Source organism: Hippocampus guttulatus, chromosome 17 (assembly GCF_054856545.1).
Source record: "Hippocampus guttulatus isolate MCC_2025c chromosome 17, RoL_Hgut_1.0, whole genome shotgun sequence".
Taxonomy (NCBI): domain Eukaryota; kingdom Metazoa; phylum Chordata; class Actinopteri; order Syngnathiformes; family Syngnathidae; genus Hippocampus; species Hippocampus guttulatus.
The window spans coordinates 13,222,619-13,239,173 of record NC_141277.1 but is presented as its reverse complement, the minus strand read 5'-3'; the positions used below and the strand labels follow the sequence as shown (position 1 = coordinate 13,239,173).

The window sequence follows — 16,555 nt, the reverse complement described above, 5'->3', positions numbered from 1 at the left end:
AACAGCGCTAAATGGAAGTAACTGTTCATACTATTGAACACTGACCAGTTACTTTGCATATAAGCTCATGCACTCAACTGCATTCTGTGTAGCTGCTCAAAATGCTGATTGTGCTGACCTTCGCCCCTCCCAAATAGAAGAAAATAGGATAAAATGACAGCGCAAGACGCGGGGGGGGGGGGGGGGGGGAGGCTCCCTTGACAGATCTGTGAACGGTGTCTCTCCATGTTTTTTTTCTTTCTCAAATAAATCTCTTAATTTTTTTAGAAATACTTTCATTGTCTTGGTTTCCCTGGACAAGACACTACGGCCGTCGCACCATTAACACATAGGAACATAAAATTACAAACAATTCCTCTTTATTATCAGGTTAATCGCCGGAAACCGTGGAGGCCCGATGCTAGCGGGCTAAGGTGGCGAACTGGCTCACGAACACGAGCCGCAACTGACTACATGTGACAAGCGCACCTCGTTGTACTTACATTTTGTCATGAACTCGGGGCTGAAGGAATCGCCAATGAGGTAAGGGATACAAAGGAGTTTACAGGACACAAGGCTGAGATCGATCTGAACGAATGACCTTGAGCAGGATGCAAACCCGGAAACTGGCAACGTGCTGTAATAACGCAATACCTGAATGCGTGAACATGAATGTCTCACGGAAACTAAATGAGCGGGCTGAGCCTTTGCTACAGTACTCCTGCACAAGATAACTGGTTGAATTCTGTGTTTCTAAGTCCACAATGCACATTTTGAATGATTTGGCAAACTATCCATTATCTCAACCGCTTATCCTCTCAAGGGTCACGGGGGGCCTAACCTATTCCAGCTGTCTTTGGGCAGCAGGCGCGGTACACCCTGAACTGGTTGCCAGGCAATCGCAGGGCACACAAAGACAGACAATCATTTACACTCACAATCACACCTAAGGACAATTTAGAGTGTTAACCTACCATGCATGTTTTTGGAATGTGGGAGGAAACCAGAGTACCTGGAGAAAACCCACACGGGCACAGGGAGAACATGCAAAAACCACACAGGAAGGCCGTGGTCCGGAATTAAACCCGTGACCTCTGCACTGTGAGGTGGATGTGCTAACCAGTCGACCATGGGCCACCCATGTTGGTAGTAAGATCATTGAAAACATCATGAGGTTCTTTCAAATTGGTTTAATATTATTTAACTACTTTATAGTAAGGTGGCCTGGTGGACCAGTGATTTGCGCGTCGACCTCACAGTGCAGCTTGGGTTTTCTCCGGGTACTCCGGTTTCCTCCCACATCCCAAAAACATGCATGGCAGGCTGATTGAACACTCTATCCCTAGGTGTGAGTGTGAGCATGGACGGTTGTTCGTCTGTATGTGCCCTGCGATTAGCTGGCAACTGGTTCAGGGTGTTTGTGTATGAATGTGTATATGTGTGTATACATTGTAGTTTGTATGGAAGAGTGTATGTGGGAGATGTCAAAATCACTTATGTACATCCAATGGGTGAAAAAAAAGACTGTAAGAGACTTACATAAACAATGCTGTGGCAATAGTATTTTCTCCCTTCTTGATTTCTGTGTTCTTTGCATATTTATCACACACAAAGGTTTCAGTTCACCAAAAACTTTTTTTAAATCACTCAAAGACTCACCAAGGAAATACAAAATGCAGTTTCTAAATGCCAATTTAATTTATTCAGGCACAAAAAGAAATGGAACTGTCCCAATGTGAAAAAGTAATTGTGCCCCTCTCTTGTTTAATCACAAAGTAATAATAATAATAATAATAATACATTTTATTTATAAGCGCCTTTCAAGACACCCAAGGACACTTTACAATAACAAAAAACACAAAACAATACGGGTTGAGCAGCGGCGGCCAAAACGCGCCAGCGTTCACTCAACCCGAAAGTCAGAAAGAAACCACAAGGGAGGGAGAGGGGGAGAAAAAAAACCCACGCTCGAACTACCCTCATTTGAGGATAATTTGAATGAGGCAAAAAACTCCTGCACAAATATGACAGTTACAACAGGTCACAAGACATAAACAATGAAGACGGTTAAACAAGGGAATGTATGAGGGAGGGGGTGATGGTGGGGGACTAGCTTCCGTGCGTACTTTCATCAGGGGAAGGTCGAGATAGCAGATGTTGTTTTGGTAGCAGGCTGCCCAAGAATTTAAGACAGCCTTGAGTCCGTGGCTTATGTCTCTGTAGTGGCGTCGATCAGCCAAATCCGTGATTTCAGTCAATATTTGAGCACGGATTCCAGTTTCTCCAAGTTCTTGACCATCTTGCAGAGACGCTCCAAAACCGCAACAGTTTGTGGTTGAGCACAGTCTGAGTCTGAGTGTTGGACATCCACACGATGCCATCCTTAGACCGGCAGCCTCTTCACTTCCAATAGAGCCGCTCCCGTCGGTTGAATTTTGCGATAGATCAGGAAACTGCTAACACCAAACAGCAGCATACCTGTTATCGGAAGGCCGAAAATGTAGATGTCATCCACATCCTCAACGGACAGTTTTGACAGGCACACCATTCTCCGCTTCCTCCAAGGATCTAGGGTGTACCCAGCAGCAAAAGTCCCCGTGGGGCAAGTAGGCTCCCCACTGCCTGCTCTTCTCATCAACTGTAACTGTGACTAACGACAGTTTTGGGAAAGCTGAGTTCAATTGGACAGGCAACACCCTAGCACCACATTTGTTGAACCAAGAAATCACATAAATTGAATTTGTTGTAGGCTACAAGATCTCAAAAAACGCATCATGCCACAATCTGAAGAAATTCAAGAAATTAGAAAAAATGTGATTGAAATTTATCAATCAGAGCCATTATCCACAAATGGATAAAACTGGGCAAAATGGCAAACATTCCCAGGAGCGGTCAACAAGCTAAAATTACTCCAAGAGTGCGACGATGACTCATCCAGGATGTTGCAAATGAACCTAGAGCAACAGCCAAAGAACTCCAGACTTCGCTGACCTCAGCTCAGGTCAGTGTTCACGACTCTACCCTGAGAAGGACACTGGCCAAAAATGGCTTCTATGAGTCCTCCCAGGCGAAAAGTACTGCTGTCCAAAAGGAACGCAAAGACTTGTCTCACAATTGCCATAAGACATCTTGATGATTCTCAGGTCTTTTGGCAAAACATTCTGTGGACTGATGAGTCAAAAATGGAACTTTTTGGAAGATATGCGGCCCATTACGTCTGGGGTAAAAATGGCTCAGCATTTGATAAAAAGAGCATCCTGCGAACAGTGAAGCATGATGTTAGCAGTGTAATGGTCTATGACTGCTTTGCTACCTCAGGACCAAGACAACTTGCTGTGATTGATTGGACAATGAATTCTGGTGTCTCCCAGAAAATCCTAAAGGAGAACGTCCAACAAACAGATTGTACCCTCAAACTCAAGCTCCTACTGGGTCATGCAGCAGGACAACAATCCGAAACACACCTGCAACTCTACTTCTAATGGCTAAAAAAACACAAAATTAAGGTTTTGGAGTGGCCAAGTCAAAGCCAGGATTTGAATCCGATTGAGATGCTGTGGTGTGACCTTAAATGGGCAGTTCATGCCACAAAACCTTCCAATATGGCGCAATTAAAGCAGTTCTTCAAAGAAGAGTGGGTCAAAATTCCTTAAATTAAAATACTTATTTTTAACTGGCCTTGTTTCGGGTGTCGGAAGTGCTGTAGTTCAAGGTTAAATACGAAATGCATGCAATATTCTTACGAGCTGATTTAATTAATGCTGACATATTGTTCACGTTTTATGATAAAGCAATTTATTATCAGGATTTATGCGTTGCAAATAATTTACCTTCGATTGTGCAATTCACGTTTGTATTCAGTCGATCAGATATGTTTTGCCTTTTGTGTTTGCTGCGGCTGGGAAGTGAGGTTGATTTCTTCTTCCAGTAGTGGGAGGAGCGACAATCCAGCAGATTTACCGTGAGCAGACGTGGCAACGAATGACGTCATCAAAGTGAGTCTGTGGTTCTTTATGGGAAATCAAACTGATCCAGCTAGCAGGTGAGAACCAAGACTTTGCTTGTTGTATTAACAATTTATATAGACCTACTGTCAACAAGACGTGCTCCCCTTAACTTGAGTCTAACTGTAAAAACATCTTCAGAACTTGACTTTCTTTCTGCTTTTTCATGAATAGCCGTGTATACGTGTACTCTACAGCTGATCTGAACAGTAGTTCAATTGAATTCGCTCGTGAAAATGTGTTCATAATAAAGCTTTGAATTGGAAATAGCGATGCTAATGGGACATCGCTCACAAAATCATAATGTTTCAAAAAAGTAAAACAATTCCGTGAAGTTAAAAACTGATTTATAGTGAACTTAGAAAAGAAATCCCCCGTCATTACTTTGCATTTAGTATTCGGTGGATATGGTAAATTTACATAGACTTGTTTAAATGGCAGGTATTTGTGATAGATGTAGCGTAATTTATTTCAGAACCTTTACTACCGTTAATGTGACCTATATCTGTTCAATTAAATTGAAAAATACATTTTTTTAGAAAAAGGAAGTAAAAATAAACAACTGAGAAATGAGGTTGCACAAATGTGCACACTCTCTTAAAACTGTGGATTTGGCTGTGTTAAGAATGAACCATCGAATTAAAACTGATGTGAAATCGGAACAGAGATGAAAACCCCCCTCACGGTTTGTCTTCAGCCACAGGTTCTTCTAAAGAGATTTTGGTCTCTTTATAAATACACGAGCTTCACTCGAGTGGCGTTGCTACACTTCTACCCAAGAGGCGGGTAAACTAGCTAGCTCATGGGAACTCGTTCAACAGCTGGTTGAGTCGAAGCACCTGTGGCCAAGGTTTTTTTTTTTTTAAACTGAATTTGACACCTCTGAATGTGAGTTAGCACAAAAACGCAACCATTTAAAGTGCCTCCGATGGACCCCAAACTAAGCTAGATGTTCTAGTGGGCTTTTCCCGACATTTTCTGCTCTCTTAAGAGCAGAAGCTTGAATGGCTTGTTCTAACAATGACTTGTATTTGTTACTGTTTGCAATTCCCGCAACATTGACTAAGTTACCTTGGAAGAAAAACAGCCTCAAAGTTATGCTGCCACCACCATGATTCCGTTTTTTTTTTGTTTCGTTTTTTGTACAGTGAGCAAGGTTCACTGTTTTTTTTTTGTTTGTTTGTTTTTGGTGTGGTGAGCAGTGTTTTGTTCATGCCAAACACAATGTGGGAATAATGCTCAAAAGGTTCCACCTTGATTTCATGGAACCGTAAACATTTTTTCCGCATCGAAATGTAGTCAGGCTTGGGTGTAGGATCAGGCTTCGTTTGTGTTTCCATACCCCAGACATATGAAGGTGACAGGAGACTGTTACGACATGGACTAGTGATTGACATTTTATCGGCCGGGCAGATATTCAGCATTTTGGTGCATATCAGAATCATCTCATACATCAATATATAATGAAAATAACATGGAAAAAAATATTACAGTTTCCGTGGACGTTGAAGGTCAAGGAGATGATGGAAGAGAGTGGGATTGAGACTACACCTCCAACCAGCCCTACACCACCAATGAGTGCAGCTGCTTCAGTCAGCCCTCCGCCAATGAGCGTTGGTAGGACATGTTTGGATTATGTTCCTGAGCATTTTTACCGCACAGAAGACACACAGGTTTTCCAGCTACGTCCATGAACATGTACTCCGACTCCCACCTTGTTTGAAACCCCCGGTTCTCAGTGTCCACCTTCCGTTTTGCCATTTTTGATGGGTATCTACAAGCTAACATCACTGCTATGCGTGCGAACGACTGCTGCACTAATATTGAAATAAAGCGGCCACTGCTTGGCGCGTCACCGTTGCATTGTGGGAAATGTAGTATTGGTGCGTGTAAAAGATCTGCGGGCCAGTTCTAATAATAAATCAATATCATCCCAGTGGCCACTGAAAACATTCTCACGGGCCGGATCTGGCCCACGGGCCGGCACTTTGACATTTGTGCTCTACAGGGTCTAGAGTAACTTTTTATACTGGTTTGCGGTGGTGCACTCAACTGTTTATCTTGGGTGCACCAGCGCTAAAGTTAATTGCGACAACATTTTTGACCGCATCACATTCCCAGAGCTGCCAACCTCTAGAAATTACTTCCTGAACAGTTTATTTTAATTTTACTAATGTAAATTGAGAGGTTCGTAGGTTTTGAATGGATGGCTCTACGTTAGGAATGGCCAAAAAGAAGAGATGGACTTCGTTTGAACGGAGCTTTTATTTTTCAACGTCTGCCCCTCCGCAACTCCCGAAAGAACGAGAACATTTTCCTCCAGCTATGAAAACACTTCCTGCTTCTCTTCAGCCAATCAGATGCAACCACCATAAGAATGTTTCAACAATTATTAAACAGAATATAATTTAGGTAACTATAACATAAAGGAATATAATGCTCAAGTATACAATGAAAATAATAATTTAACATAAGCTTACACTAATTTTAAAATTCTGTCAAGAACATTATAATGGGGACTGTGCGCAGAAGTGTTTTACTCTGTGTGTTTAATATTAGTGCGTCAACAAAGAAAATACTCAAAATTAATTACTTCGCAGGGACATTGCATGTCAGTGTTTATGGTCATTTTCACATGATCTTTTCAAAGACCAAAGTAAAAACAAATGATGAAAATATCACTCACCATAGCTACACTTCAACGACCTGTGACCATTTGTATTCCAAGTATTAATTACCGGTAATATTATGACGGTAATGACACAGTCCAGTCTCAGAGCATTTGTTATCCATCCATCTATTTTCTGAACTACTTACCCTCATTGTAAATCAGCACATATTTTTTGGACATCATAATCTGGTGACAAAGCTCCACTTTGCGCAGCAGTTAGCCTCAGTGCGGTTGTACTGAAGTGTTTAGCCAGGTTTCCATGATGAATAAAATGTGACAGTCACGAACATAACAATTTCCTGCTCATATTAGTTCCAGTTCACACATTTTGTGTGTTATGGTAATCTGTCGTTGGACCTCGAGAGACTCGCCAACAGACGTCTGAGTGGCTAGCCATATTAGCCATGAGCTCAGCAGCCCCGCTTATACATATGTATATGTTGGGGTAGTTCCTAAAAAATATGGACCAATTGCGTGTTCAAATGCTATTTTATTTTGAGTGATGAAACCTTGCGGCCAGTTCCTTGTCGTGACATAGCAACAAACTCATTGCGTTAAGGTCTCTTTCGACCCTTAAATTGCATGAGCTTCAAATTGTTGCCATGACATTGCCAAAATGTTAATGCAGCACAATACTGTTTGAGTCCAACGCTGTCCATAATTGATGATATGTCAAACACTTTAAAATAATATCTTAAATTTGTTACCCCACTGCTTCCACAAGGTGGCACTCACTATCTACGAATGTAATTTAATGGACGCTTAAAGCCGGACGACCTGAGTATATTGACCTCGAAGTTCAATTCGTTCGGTGTAAAATATGACTACATTTTTGTAAAACTTTTTTTTGGTTTGTTTGCTTTAATTCCCTGGCAACCAACTAAGCTGTGTGTCAAGCATGACATTCTTTTTATTGGTGAAGAACGAAAAATAAAACTGATAGATTATTTCACAGTAGTTGCCTGTGAGTCAGCAACATTTGAGCGGCGCGCAGTTTAACTGCTGGGATTACGGATTTTGTGAACCAAACTCTGATCACTTCTTTGTGTGTACCGTGCTTGGCAAAATCGAGACTGGGGGCTAGCAGTGGTGATGTGGTGCTCTCAGCCGTGCTTAACCACAGCTGCCAAGAACATGGGCTTCGTGAGGCTAGGGAACTCGACAAGCAGGAGTTGATACGGATCCCTGGTAGTTAAGAATCTCAAAAGGAATAACATGAGCACATCGTATTTGCAGATAGCTTGTGCAGCCTCTAGCAGAGCCATCGCTCGAGCTGCCATTGAGGCATCCAACACTGCCACCACATGAAAGTACTTTGGACCATCCTCTGTTATTCCCCTCAGATGGAACTGGGCCTTGATGTGCTGAAACCACAGCTGTGGGTTGTGTTGCCAAAAATCGACCAAGTTGACCGTGGAAGTTTAGATTGCTTGCGTTGAAATCCGTCATTTTTACTCTTGTCTGTGTCACCAATTGTGGAGATGAGGTTAATGATGAAACAAGGAGGCGAAGCCAAGTCATCTCTCTTTTACTCTCTACACCACAGGTGTCAAACTCAGATCTGGCCCGCTACATTGTTCTATGTGGCCCGCAAAAGCAAACATCAAACGTCATGTTTCTTGCTCAATACTAACAATGCAAATGGTCTTCACTTTTAAAAATGTGGAGATATTGCAAGAATTTTTTGCTTCCAATCCCTCTTTTAAAATAAATGTAACATCAGAAAACATTTTAGAATGAATTTCACATTATTACTCGTCCTCAATTTCAAAACTAGTCTGTCATAGATTTGTTGCGTGTTTAATCTGAGACAACCATACGTTTATTTTGACCTCACACGATGAACTTCAGTCAGAATTCACTTCATTTTTGGGCCCTCGTGTCACTGTCCTGTACCATACTTTTTGAGAACCATCCACAAATAGAAATATTTTTCATAATGAATGTCTAAATGGTTCGACCAACTTTTGACAAAAACTATCACGCAGTGTTAAAATGTGTGTTTCAGATCCATCAAGCCATCCTATTGCTGCAGGCACCAGCTCAGTGTCCATTTGTTCCCCGTCAATCAGTGCTGTTCCGCTTCCTGCTTTCAGTGGTCCACCTTCCATCTTTCCTCCTCCGCCGTCTTCACTTGCCGGCCCCTTTAACACCAATACCTCCGTCTCTGTGCCTCCCCTGGGCTCTTCCACCGGACCACCTTCCTTTTCTTCCGGTGCACCTCCTGTTGGGCCTCTGATTTCTAATTTTTCCATGAGCGCAGGATATGACATTACACGGGGTCATGCTGGTCGAGCACCACAGACACCGCTGATGCCAACTTTTTCCAGCCCAACCTCAATTCCAGGTAATGTGTGCAAGAGCATACTCATATCAAATTCTGTTGAGCCGGTAGATGATGTCATGGCTTTCCCTTCATGTCCAGGTGTACTTTCTAACCCTATGGTTCAGCAGCCTGCCATGACCGGGGGTTTAGACGCCAGATCCCCAATCACTTTCCCTGAGGAGCAGGAGGATCCCAGAGTATCTGCGGACAACGGTGGCAACGGAGGCTTATGGGGCTTTTTCAAGGTTAATGTGTAGTCATGTTTTGGCTTTTTTTCCGCCCCTGTTTACTGAAAGAAAAACTATCAGAAATTGAATAACTGGAAACAGAATATCAAAGGCATTGTTAAATTGTGCTGACATTTGAGTTTTTTTCTTGTTTGCCTACTTGTTTACTCACTGTCAGTGTTGTTTTAAATGTTAATTTTACTTGTGATCAGTAGCAGTTTGGGGAAAACATGTTTTTTTTCTGTCCAGTAAATTTAGATGTTAATGAATATATTTTAGTGGTTCAGTGGCTAGGCGGCCTGGTGGTCCAGTGGTTAGCGCGTCAACCTCACGGTGCAGAGTTACAGGGTTCAATTCCAGCTCAGCCTCCCTGTGTGGAGTTTGCATGTTCTCCCTGGGCCTGCGTGGGTTTTCTCCAATTACTCCGGTTTCCTCCCACATTCCAAAAACATGCATGGCAGGCTGATTGAACACTCTAAATTGTCCCTAGGTGTGAGTGAGATGGTTGTTCGTCTCTGTGTCCCCTGCGATTGGCTGGCGACCGGTTCAGAGTGTCCCCCGCCTACTGCCCGAAGACAGCTGGGATAGGCTCCAGCACCCCCAGTTTTTCATGTTTCTTGTGCAGAGCGTGCCTGTTAAGTCCTAATTGCCCCACGGGGATAAATAAAGTTTCCTGAATCCCCGCGACCTTTGTGAGGATAAGTGGATCGGAAAATGAATTTAATGGGTTCAGTGGCTCCTCAGTCAACCACCATCTGCTCTGGGTTTGCTGGTCATTTGTGATATATATTTTGAAAATAAGTTTGCCCACATTAGAAATAGAAAAAAAATCATCTCAAGCTCACGTCATTGTAAAATCTTAAATTTACATTTCATACTTTTGTATTTTTGTGTTGACTTAGCCCTGATGCTTATTGACCAATCTAGTCAGGGCAGGCAAATATTTCTCGCCCAATGACACAAGCACAAGTGTCCCAACTGACTCACCAATGCAGTCTTTTATTTTGGTGAAGCACTCCTTCAGGGTCAGGTTCTTGTCAGGCTTCAGAGCGATTCATCTCTGTTTATGTGCAAATTCAGAAGACTATTTCTCCTGAAGTTTTACATTTCACAGGCTCCTCAATTTACAGATTTCACTTGCCTTTTAAACAATAGTGAATGTTGGCCCTTCTTTGCCCAGTAAATGTTGTGACAATAGTGTTCTTTGTTTTCTCTGTAGGGCGTCGCTGGGAACCCTGTTGTTAAAACAGTCCTGGATAAGACCAAACATTCTGTAGAGTCGATGATTACCACTCTGGATCCTGGCATGGCTCCATATATCAGTAAGCCTCTCTTATAAGAATTACTCAAAAAAGATACCTTTAAGTGTCACAAAACAGCCAATGATAGTCATAGTAAAATTGCATATCTTCCTTGATGAACAAGGAGATTGACATGCCACAAAATCTTAGCCTTGTTTTCTTGCATATAAAAACAGGTTTTAGATCAACTGATGACAATTAAGTTTAAAGTGTGTGTCCTTTCTCCACAGAGTCCGGAGGGGACATTGACATTGTTGTGACATCGGATAAAGAGATGAATGTTGACGCAGTTCGGGATGCTTTTCAGGAGGTTTTTGGAATGGCCATGGTGACAGGGGAAATTGGCCCTTCCAACATTGCCCCACAGCCTGTGGGTTATGCGGCAGGGCTCAAGGTCTGTTCACTCAGTTAAAAAAAAAATAGATATGTGTTGGTTAAGAACAGTATACATGTGTCATGTCGGTATTTCCCCCTTTGTGATACTTTTTTTGTTTTTAACCCTTAAATATTTCTGATCCTGCAAGTTTTAACCCTTTCAGGGACAGTGGTTAGTTACTACAGTGGACAGCTTATCATGTTATCAGTTTACAGGGTGCATGAATGGGTTAATATCTCACAAAGGCAACTATGGTAAATACTCTCTCTGTCTCTTTATTTATATCCATACATACATACTGTATATGGTTTGAAACCTTTGTGTGTGATAGATATGCAAAAAAAAAAAGGAAGGGGTGCGGGGGGGACACTTTTTCACTGCACTGTATTTGTTTGCGTAATCAGTGTAGACTACAAAACACGCATCAGTATGTTTGACCGGGCATGTAGTGAGCCTGTCAGTGTTCCCAATAATGTTGACATGAAATATTGGGGAAGGGGGGTGGTAAACAAAAGGTGCTCTCCTCTCAATTGTGTATTCAATCCAGATGTAAATACCTGGAAATAATAGCGGAAATGTTGATCACTTTACTTGGAGTCACCTTCGATGTCAAACTGAAATGTGTTTAGTCTACACTGCAGGGGTGTCAAACACATTGTTGTCGCGGGCCACATTGTAGTTAAGGTTTGCCTTATGGATTTTGGGAAACCACATAAATGTTTAATCACCTCCACATATTACATACACAGTGCCCAACAAATAACTCGTTTTAAAATCAGATGTCAAGAATAATGACTTTTATTGTGGATTCCATATGACAAATTGAAGTTTTGGTTCAGACTTTAGCAAGCATCATGGAAGTTGACATGCTTGATTTGCTTTCTCGGGCCACATAAAATGATGTGGCGGGCCAGATCTGTGGTCTACAGCTAAATTAAAGGAATTGACTCCATTGTTCCAAAACTTTTGGAGGGGGATGGATGTCCCCACATTAATAGTATGGTTGCCTCGGAGCAAAGAGGTTCCAAACCTAGTACCATGTAAATAACCTTTTGATCCACCTTTCTTTCTTGTGTGATGCAGGGGGCTCAGGAGCGCATTGATAGTTTGAGAAGATCGGGTGTGATCCACGAGAAGCAGCCAGTGGTCTCAATGGAAAAATTTATTGCTGAGCTCTTTCCTGACAAGTAAGACACTCCTATGAAGATAAATTTTGTACAGCCACTCACACACTCTCTCGAGTTGTGATGACATGTTTGTAAAGAAGTTCAGTTCGCTTTTTAAAACTATAAACCTAGGACAAAAGATTTCAAGATTGCATTGTAACTCTTGTCTGGGGAGGGTATGCAAATCATCACGGAGGAACTTGACATGGGATAGGGGTCTTTGTTGGAGGAAGGTTGCAAGGCGGGATGGCTCACCAGTTTCTACTGGTGTGCCGAGGCTTTCGTTTGGGCAGCAGAGGTGTTTCTATCATCTATCAATGATGCTGCCGCTCCTCCAACATGAGATTGGGTGCGGCCGTGTGTTGCTGCAAACTTTAGTGCTTGGTCATTAGCTGACTTGCTTGCTTCAGCAACAGCCGGTATCATCGCTTGGGGCTTCTGTAGGACGGACTCAATCCTCTTACAGCGGATCTGTGATGGTAAACTGTGTGTTGGGTCCATGACTGGCCAGATTGTACGAGCAGAACCCAAATGCAGTACACCAGACCACCATAATTATTGGTTATGACTTTTAATGTCCGATGTGACAGCCCAAAGAAAAACTCACAATATAGTGTTTGGAAACTGATTCTACAGAATGGCACTTCGTGGTCGTAGCAACAATTAACTCTGCAAATTCTATTTTTCAGAGAATCACTCAGAACAAAATGATTTCTTGATGATTATTTATTTGAATAGTCAAATGATCCCCCCACCCCTCTACATACAGAGACCCGCACTTTGGTTCGTACCAAGATTTGTCTTCATGTAGAAAAATTTCACTACTTGAAAATGCTGGTTTTGTCTACAGGTGGTTTGACATTGGCTGTTTGATCCTGGAGGACCCTGATCATAACACCCGAGTGGAGGTCTTCACACAGGCAACCCCTCTGGCTCTCGAACATGTCCAGCAGGTACACATAAGTAATTACCTCAACACATCACTGCAAATGGATAAGTGAATGACAAATGTGTCATTATTTAGGATAAGAGGATAATTGCAATAGAAGGTGGATGATTGGCTATGTAGTTACGATAGAATACAGTAAACCCCGACCATCACAGGACTTATGTTCCAGGAAATCCGCGATATAGAATTGCCCTATGTAAATTCTCCCTGGGCATGTTTTTTTTTTTTGTATTTATGGCATTTTTTTGTCATTTTTGTAGACCTATAAATACACTTTAAAATCACCCATTTGCATAAATATTGTACAGTGTTGAGTGCCTCTCAGAAAGTGTGGTGCAGCTGTGTGACATGAGAGCCCAAAAATAAGCATGTTCAAAAGCATGCCAAAATGATATGTGCTTTAAATCAAACCTTCCTGCAGTATGCGCTGAATAAATATAGTTCACTGGCCCTCGTGGTCGATTCCATTTTGTCATATTGGAGCACTTGGTACCTGAGCACTCGGTAAAAACAAATAAATATATATGTTTGCATTTGAACACCTTCACTGGCTTCATACATTCAGTTGGAAAAACTCATACAAATTACCACTTGTACAGAGAAAATAAAAGAATGGTCAAATATGGCCGTCATGTTAGTTGTTACTTTTGAGGCACAATAGACACCATCAAATGATTACTGTCGCCGTCGCACAATACGTAATGCCTGCTGCTGAATTGTGTGGCGTTGAAATTCTGCCAATGCACCCGCGTGATTTAACCAAAGAAATAGTGAGTGCAACTAGCATGAAATAAATTTTCAATCTATTTCATGTGTGTTACCAAGACAAAGGAACCCACGCTAGACACGGCGCTTTACGGAACTTTTAAAATATTACGTCCAAGAAATCTGAATATTGATTCATATGTAACTCCCTCAGGATGTAGCATGAAGCACGACACAAAGTGCATAAAAATACCGGGTCTATTCATTGGCAAGCCATGCAAACTGGTCACGAACACGGACATGAAACATATAAATGGCATTTATTACAAAACAATAAATGAAAGACAAACAACATGAAGACAATTGGTTCAACAAAAAGCCACACAAACCTCGTGGGCTCACATCCACAAGGGGCCAAATATCCTTAGAAGTCTTGCTTGTCTCCATCCATCCATCCATCCATCCATTTTCCGAACCGCTTGATCCTCACTAGGGTCGCGGGGGGTGCTGGAGCCTATCCCAGCCGTCTCCGGGCAGTAGGCGGGGGACACCCTGAATCAGTTGCCAGCCAATCGCAGTTGCTTGTCTCCTTCTTCCTTCATTTAGTCCAGGGGTCGGCAACCCAAAGTGTTCAAAGAGCCATATTGGACCAAAAAAAACCCAAATACCGGTATGTCTGGAGCCGCAAAAAATTAAAAGCCTTATCACGAACTCAACATATGCTGTATGTATCTTTATTAGCAATATTAGCCTACTATCAACATGACTAAGTTGGCTACAAATACACAAGCATTCATGATTAAATGATTTTTTTCCCCTGCAGTTCATCCTGTAGAGCAGGGGTGCCCAAACTTTTTTGACGGAAGATCTACTTTTCGATCAACCAATGAGTCCCATTTAAAATGCTTCTCTCAGCCATCCACATTCCCATTCTTTGCCAGTACCCTCGGTGAATTGTGCATGAAATACTGTTTTGTTTTGTTTTTTCATGACAGCCACCTGCCTGATGTCCCATCCTGCTCATAGAAACGTGTGTCGGAGGCTATGATGCAAATCCACGACAGAATTGTTGACATTTAATATTTATTCTACACATTTGTAAAGCGTTGGAAAACATTAAGAATGATTGTCATTTTTGTCCTCCTACAGAAACCATATAAAAACAAAAATATATCTCCCTCACCCATCTTTTTCCATTTTCAAATATTTTTGAAAAAGCTCCAGGGAGCTGCTAGGGCGGCGCTAAAGAGCTGCATGCTGCTCTGGAGCCGCGAGTTGCCGACCCCCGATTTAGTCAGTATCTAACTATGCTTTTGGTATTATCTTTGTGTCAGAATGGCTGCGCAGAGCTCACAAAGTAGTTGTTTGTTTGAATATGTGTTGGCAAATGCTCACGTTGAGAATACCCGAGAATACATTCAGACAAAGGAAGGGACAAACCTCAGTCAAGTTGGTTATTTTATCCCTGCTCTATGTCTGTAATGTTGTAATCAGTAAAATCTTGTGATTGATTGTAAAATAAATGGAAGAAAGTAATAATTGTTTCAGTCAAAATTTTGGTATTGTTTTGTGAGGTGAGTAGAATTAAAATAAAATGACTGAAGAAAGGAATGAAAACACTTCACACATTGAAGGTGTACAGGCACACAAAAGCTCTACACACTACAGGGCACAAGGAAGTGTCTTCATTTTTTTTCTCCACACTTTAATGATTTAGGTTTCTGCTCATTGTTCTGTATTTGCTTGCCGAATTCACATATTTTTTTCCAATTAGTGTGTTTAATTCATTGAGGTCTAATTTTTTATAACGGGTATTTTTCTGAGAAATGCATTTTTCAATTGTTCATCACCGCAGAACAAAATGGCCAAACTGCAGAATAATATGGTGATGTTGGTTGTTTTGCTAACAAGATATAAAATGTGTTTGTCATCTGCATCCAGGCTCAGTCCCTGACCCCTTCAGACTACAGCCTTCGATGGTCCGGTCTTATGGTCACAGTAGGTGATGTCCTAGAGCGCAGCCTGCCCAATGTAGATAAAACAGAATGGCTTCTGGCGATGACTGGAATGACACAACGGCAGATGATCTATAGTGCTGCCAAAGCGTTGGCTGGAATCTACAAACAGAGGCTGCCACCCAGGACTGCATGAGCCTCTGCTGAATTTTGTGTCTGGGAGCATTTCAGGACATTTTGAAGGAGTAGGAAACTGACAGCTATTCATTCGTCAATGAGATCAGTCCCAGCTCCATGTTTTTCCTCATTGAGCAAGACGGTAATGGTATAAATGTTAATTGACATTCCAACACAACTGGATTTTACTCTTGCATATCACTGAGAATAAAACAATTTTAGAAAGTAATCATAATCTGCTCATCTTTTCTGACATTATATATTGGTATGTACTTGATGTGAGGTTTTGTGTCATTGTTTACTTTTTTTTTTTTTGTCCCAGCTGTTGTTTTCAAATGGAAGGCGTTTAGAATCATACAATATTAGCCCAGCCTTTTGCATATGATTCAGTCCGAACAAAACCCAAAACAAATGCTGAAACGGAACCCTGAATCATTGTGCCGTATTGCCTTATTAAAATATTTGAAGGGTCATCTCTGCCACTTGTAAAAATAAAATCAAATGCAAACAAGAGGGTGTCTGGTGGTCCAATTCTTTCCAATTAGTTCACACAGTGCACGGTTTACACACACATCTGGGCGAGCAAGCGATTTTAAAGGAGATATCTAAAATTGTCGCTTCATTTCCTTTTTACTGAGGGGTGAACAACTCTTGCTCTGGAGGACAGTGTCAATTTGACATCACAAAAAGCTGCTATATTTGTTTACGAGTTAGCTTTT

At 41.7% G+C, this 16,555-nt stretch overlaps 1 protein-coding gene across 1 annotated transcript; it reads left to right on the top strand.

The window, feature by feature from the left end:
• The first annotated feature begins 3,918 nt into the window (after nucleotides 1–3,918).
• Nucleotides 3,919–16,347, top strand: prrc1 (proline-rich coiled-coil 1). The gene is made up of 9 exons (XM_086135193.1): nucleotides 3,919–4,021; nucleotides 5,477–5,600; nucleotides 8,663–9,001; nucleotides 9,080–9,225; nucleotides 10,427–10,529; nucleotides 10,739–10,902; nucleotides 11,968–12,071; nucleotides 12,901–13,003; nucleotides 15,646–16,347. Exons 2-9 carry the CDS (start codon nucleotides 5,504–5,506, stop codon nucleotides 15,853–15,855), a joined length of 1,266 nt encoding a protein of 421 aa, XP_085991319.1. The 5' UTR covers nucleotides 3,919–4,021; nucleotides 5,477–5,503; the 3' UTR covers nucleotides 15,856–16,347.
• Nucleotides 16,348–16,555: the final 208 nt, after the last annotated feature.

Excerpts from the sequence above, each read along its gene's own strand:
- prrc1 (XM_086135193.1), top strand. The coding sequence starts at position 5,504 with ATGATGGAAGAGAGTGGGATTGAGACTACACCTCCAACCAGCCCTACA. Across the intron at positions 10,903-11,967 it reads GTTATGCGGCAGGGCTCAAG|GGGGCTCAGGAGCGCATTGA; the intron begins GTCTGTTCACTC and ends TGTGTGATGCAG. Across the intron at positions 12,072-12,900 it reads GCTGAGCTCTTTCCTGACAA|GTGGTTTGACATTGGCTGTT; the intron begins GTAAGACACTCC and ends TTTTGTCTACAG.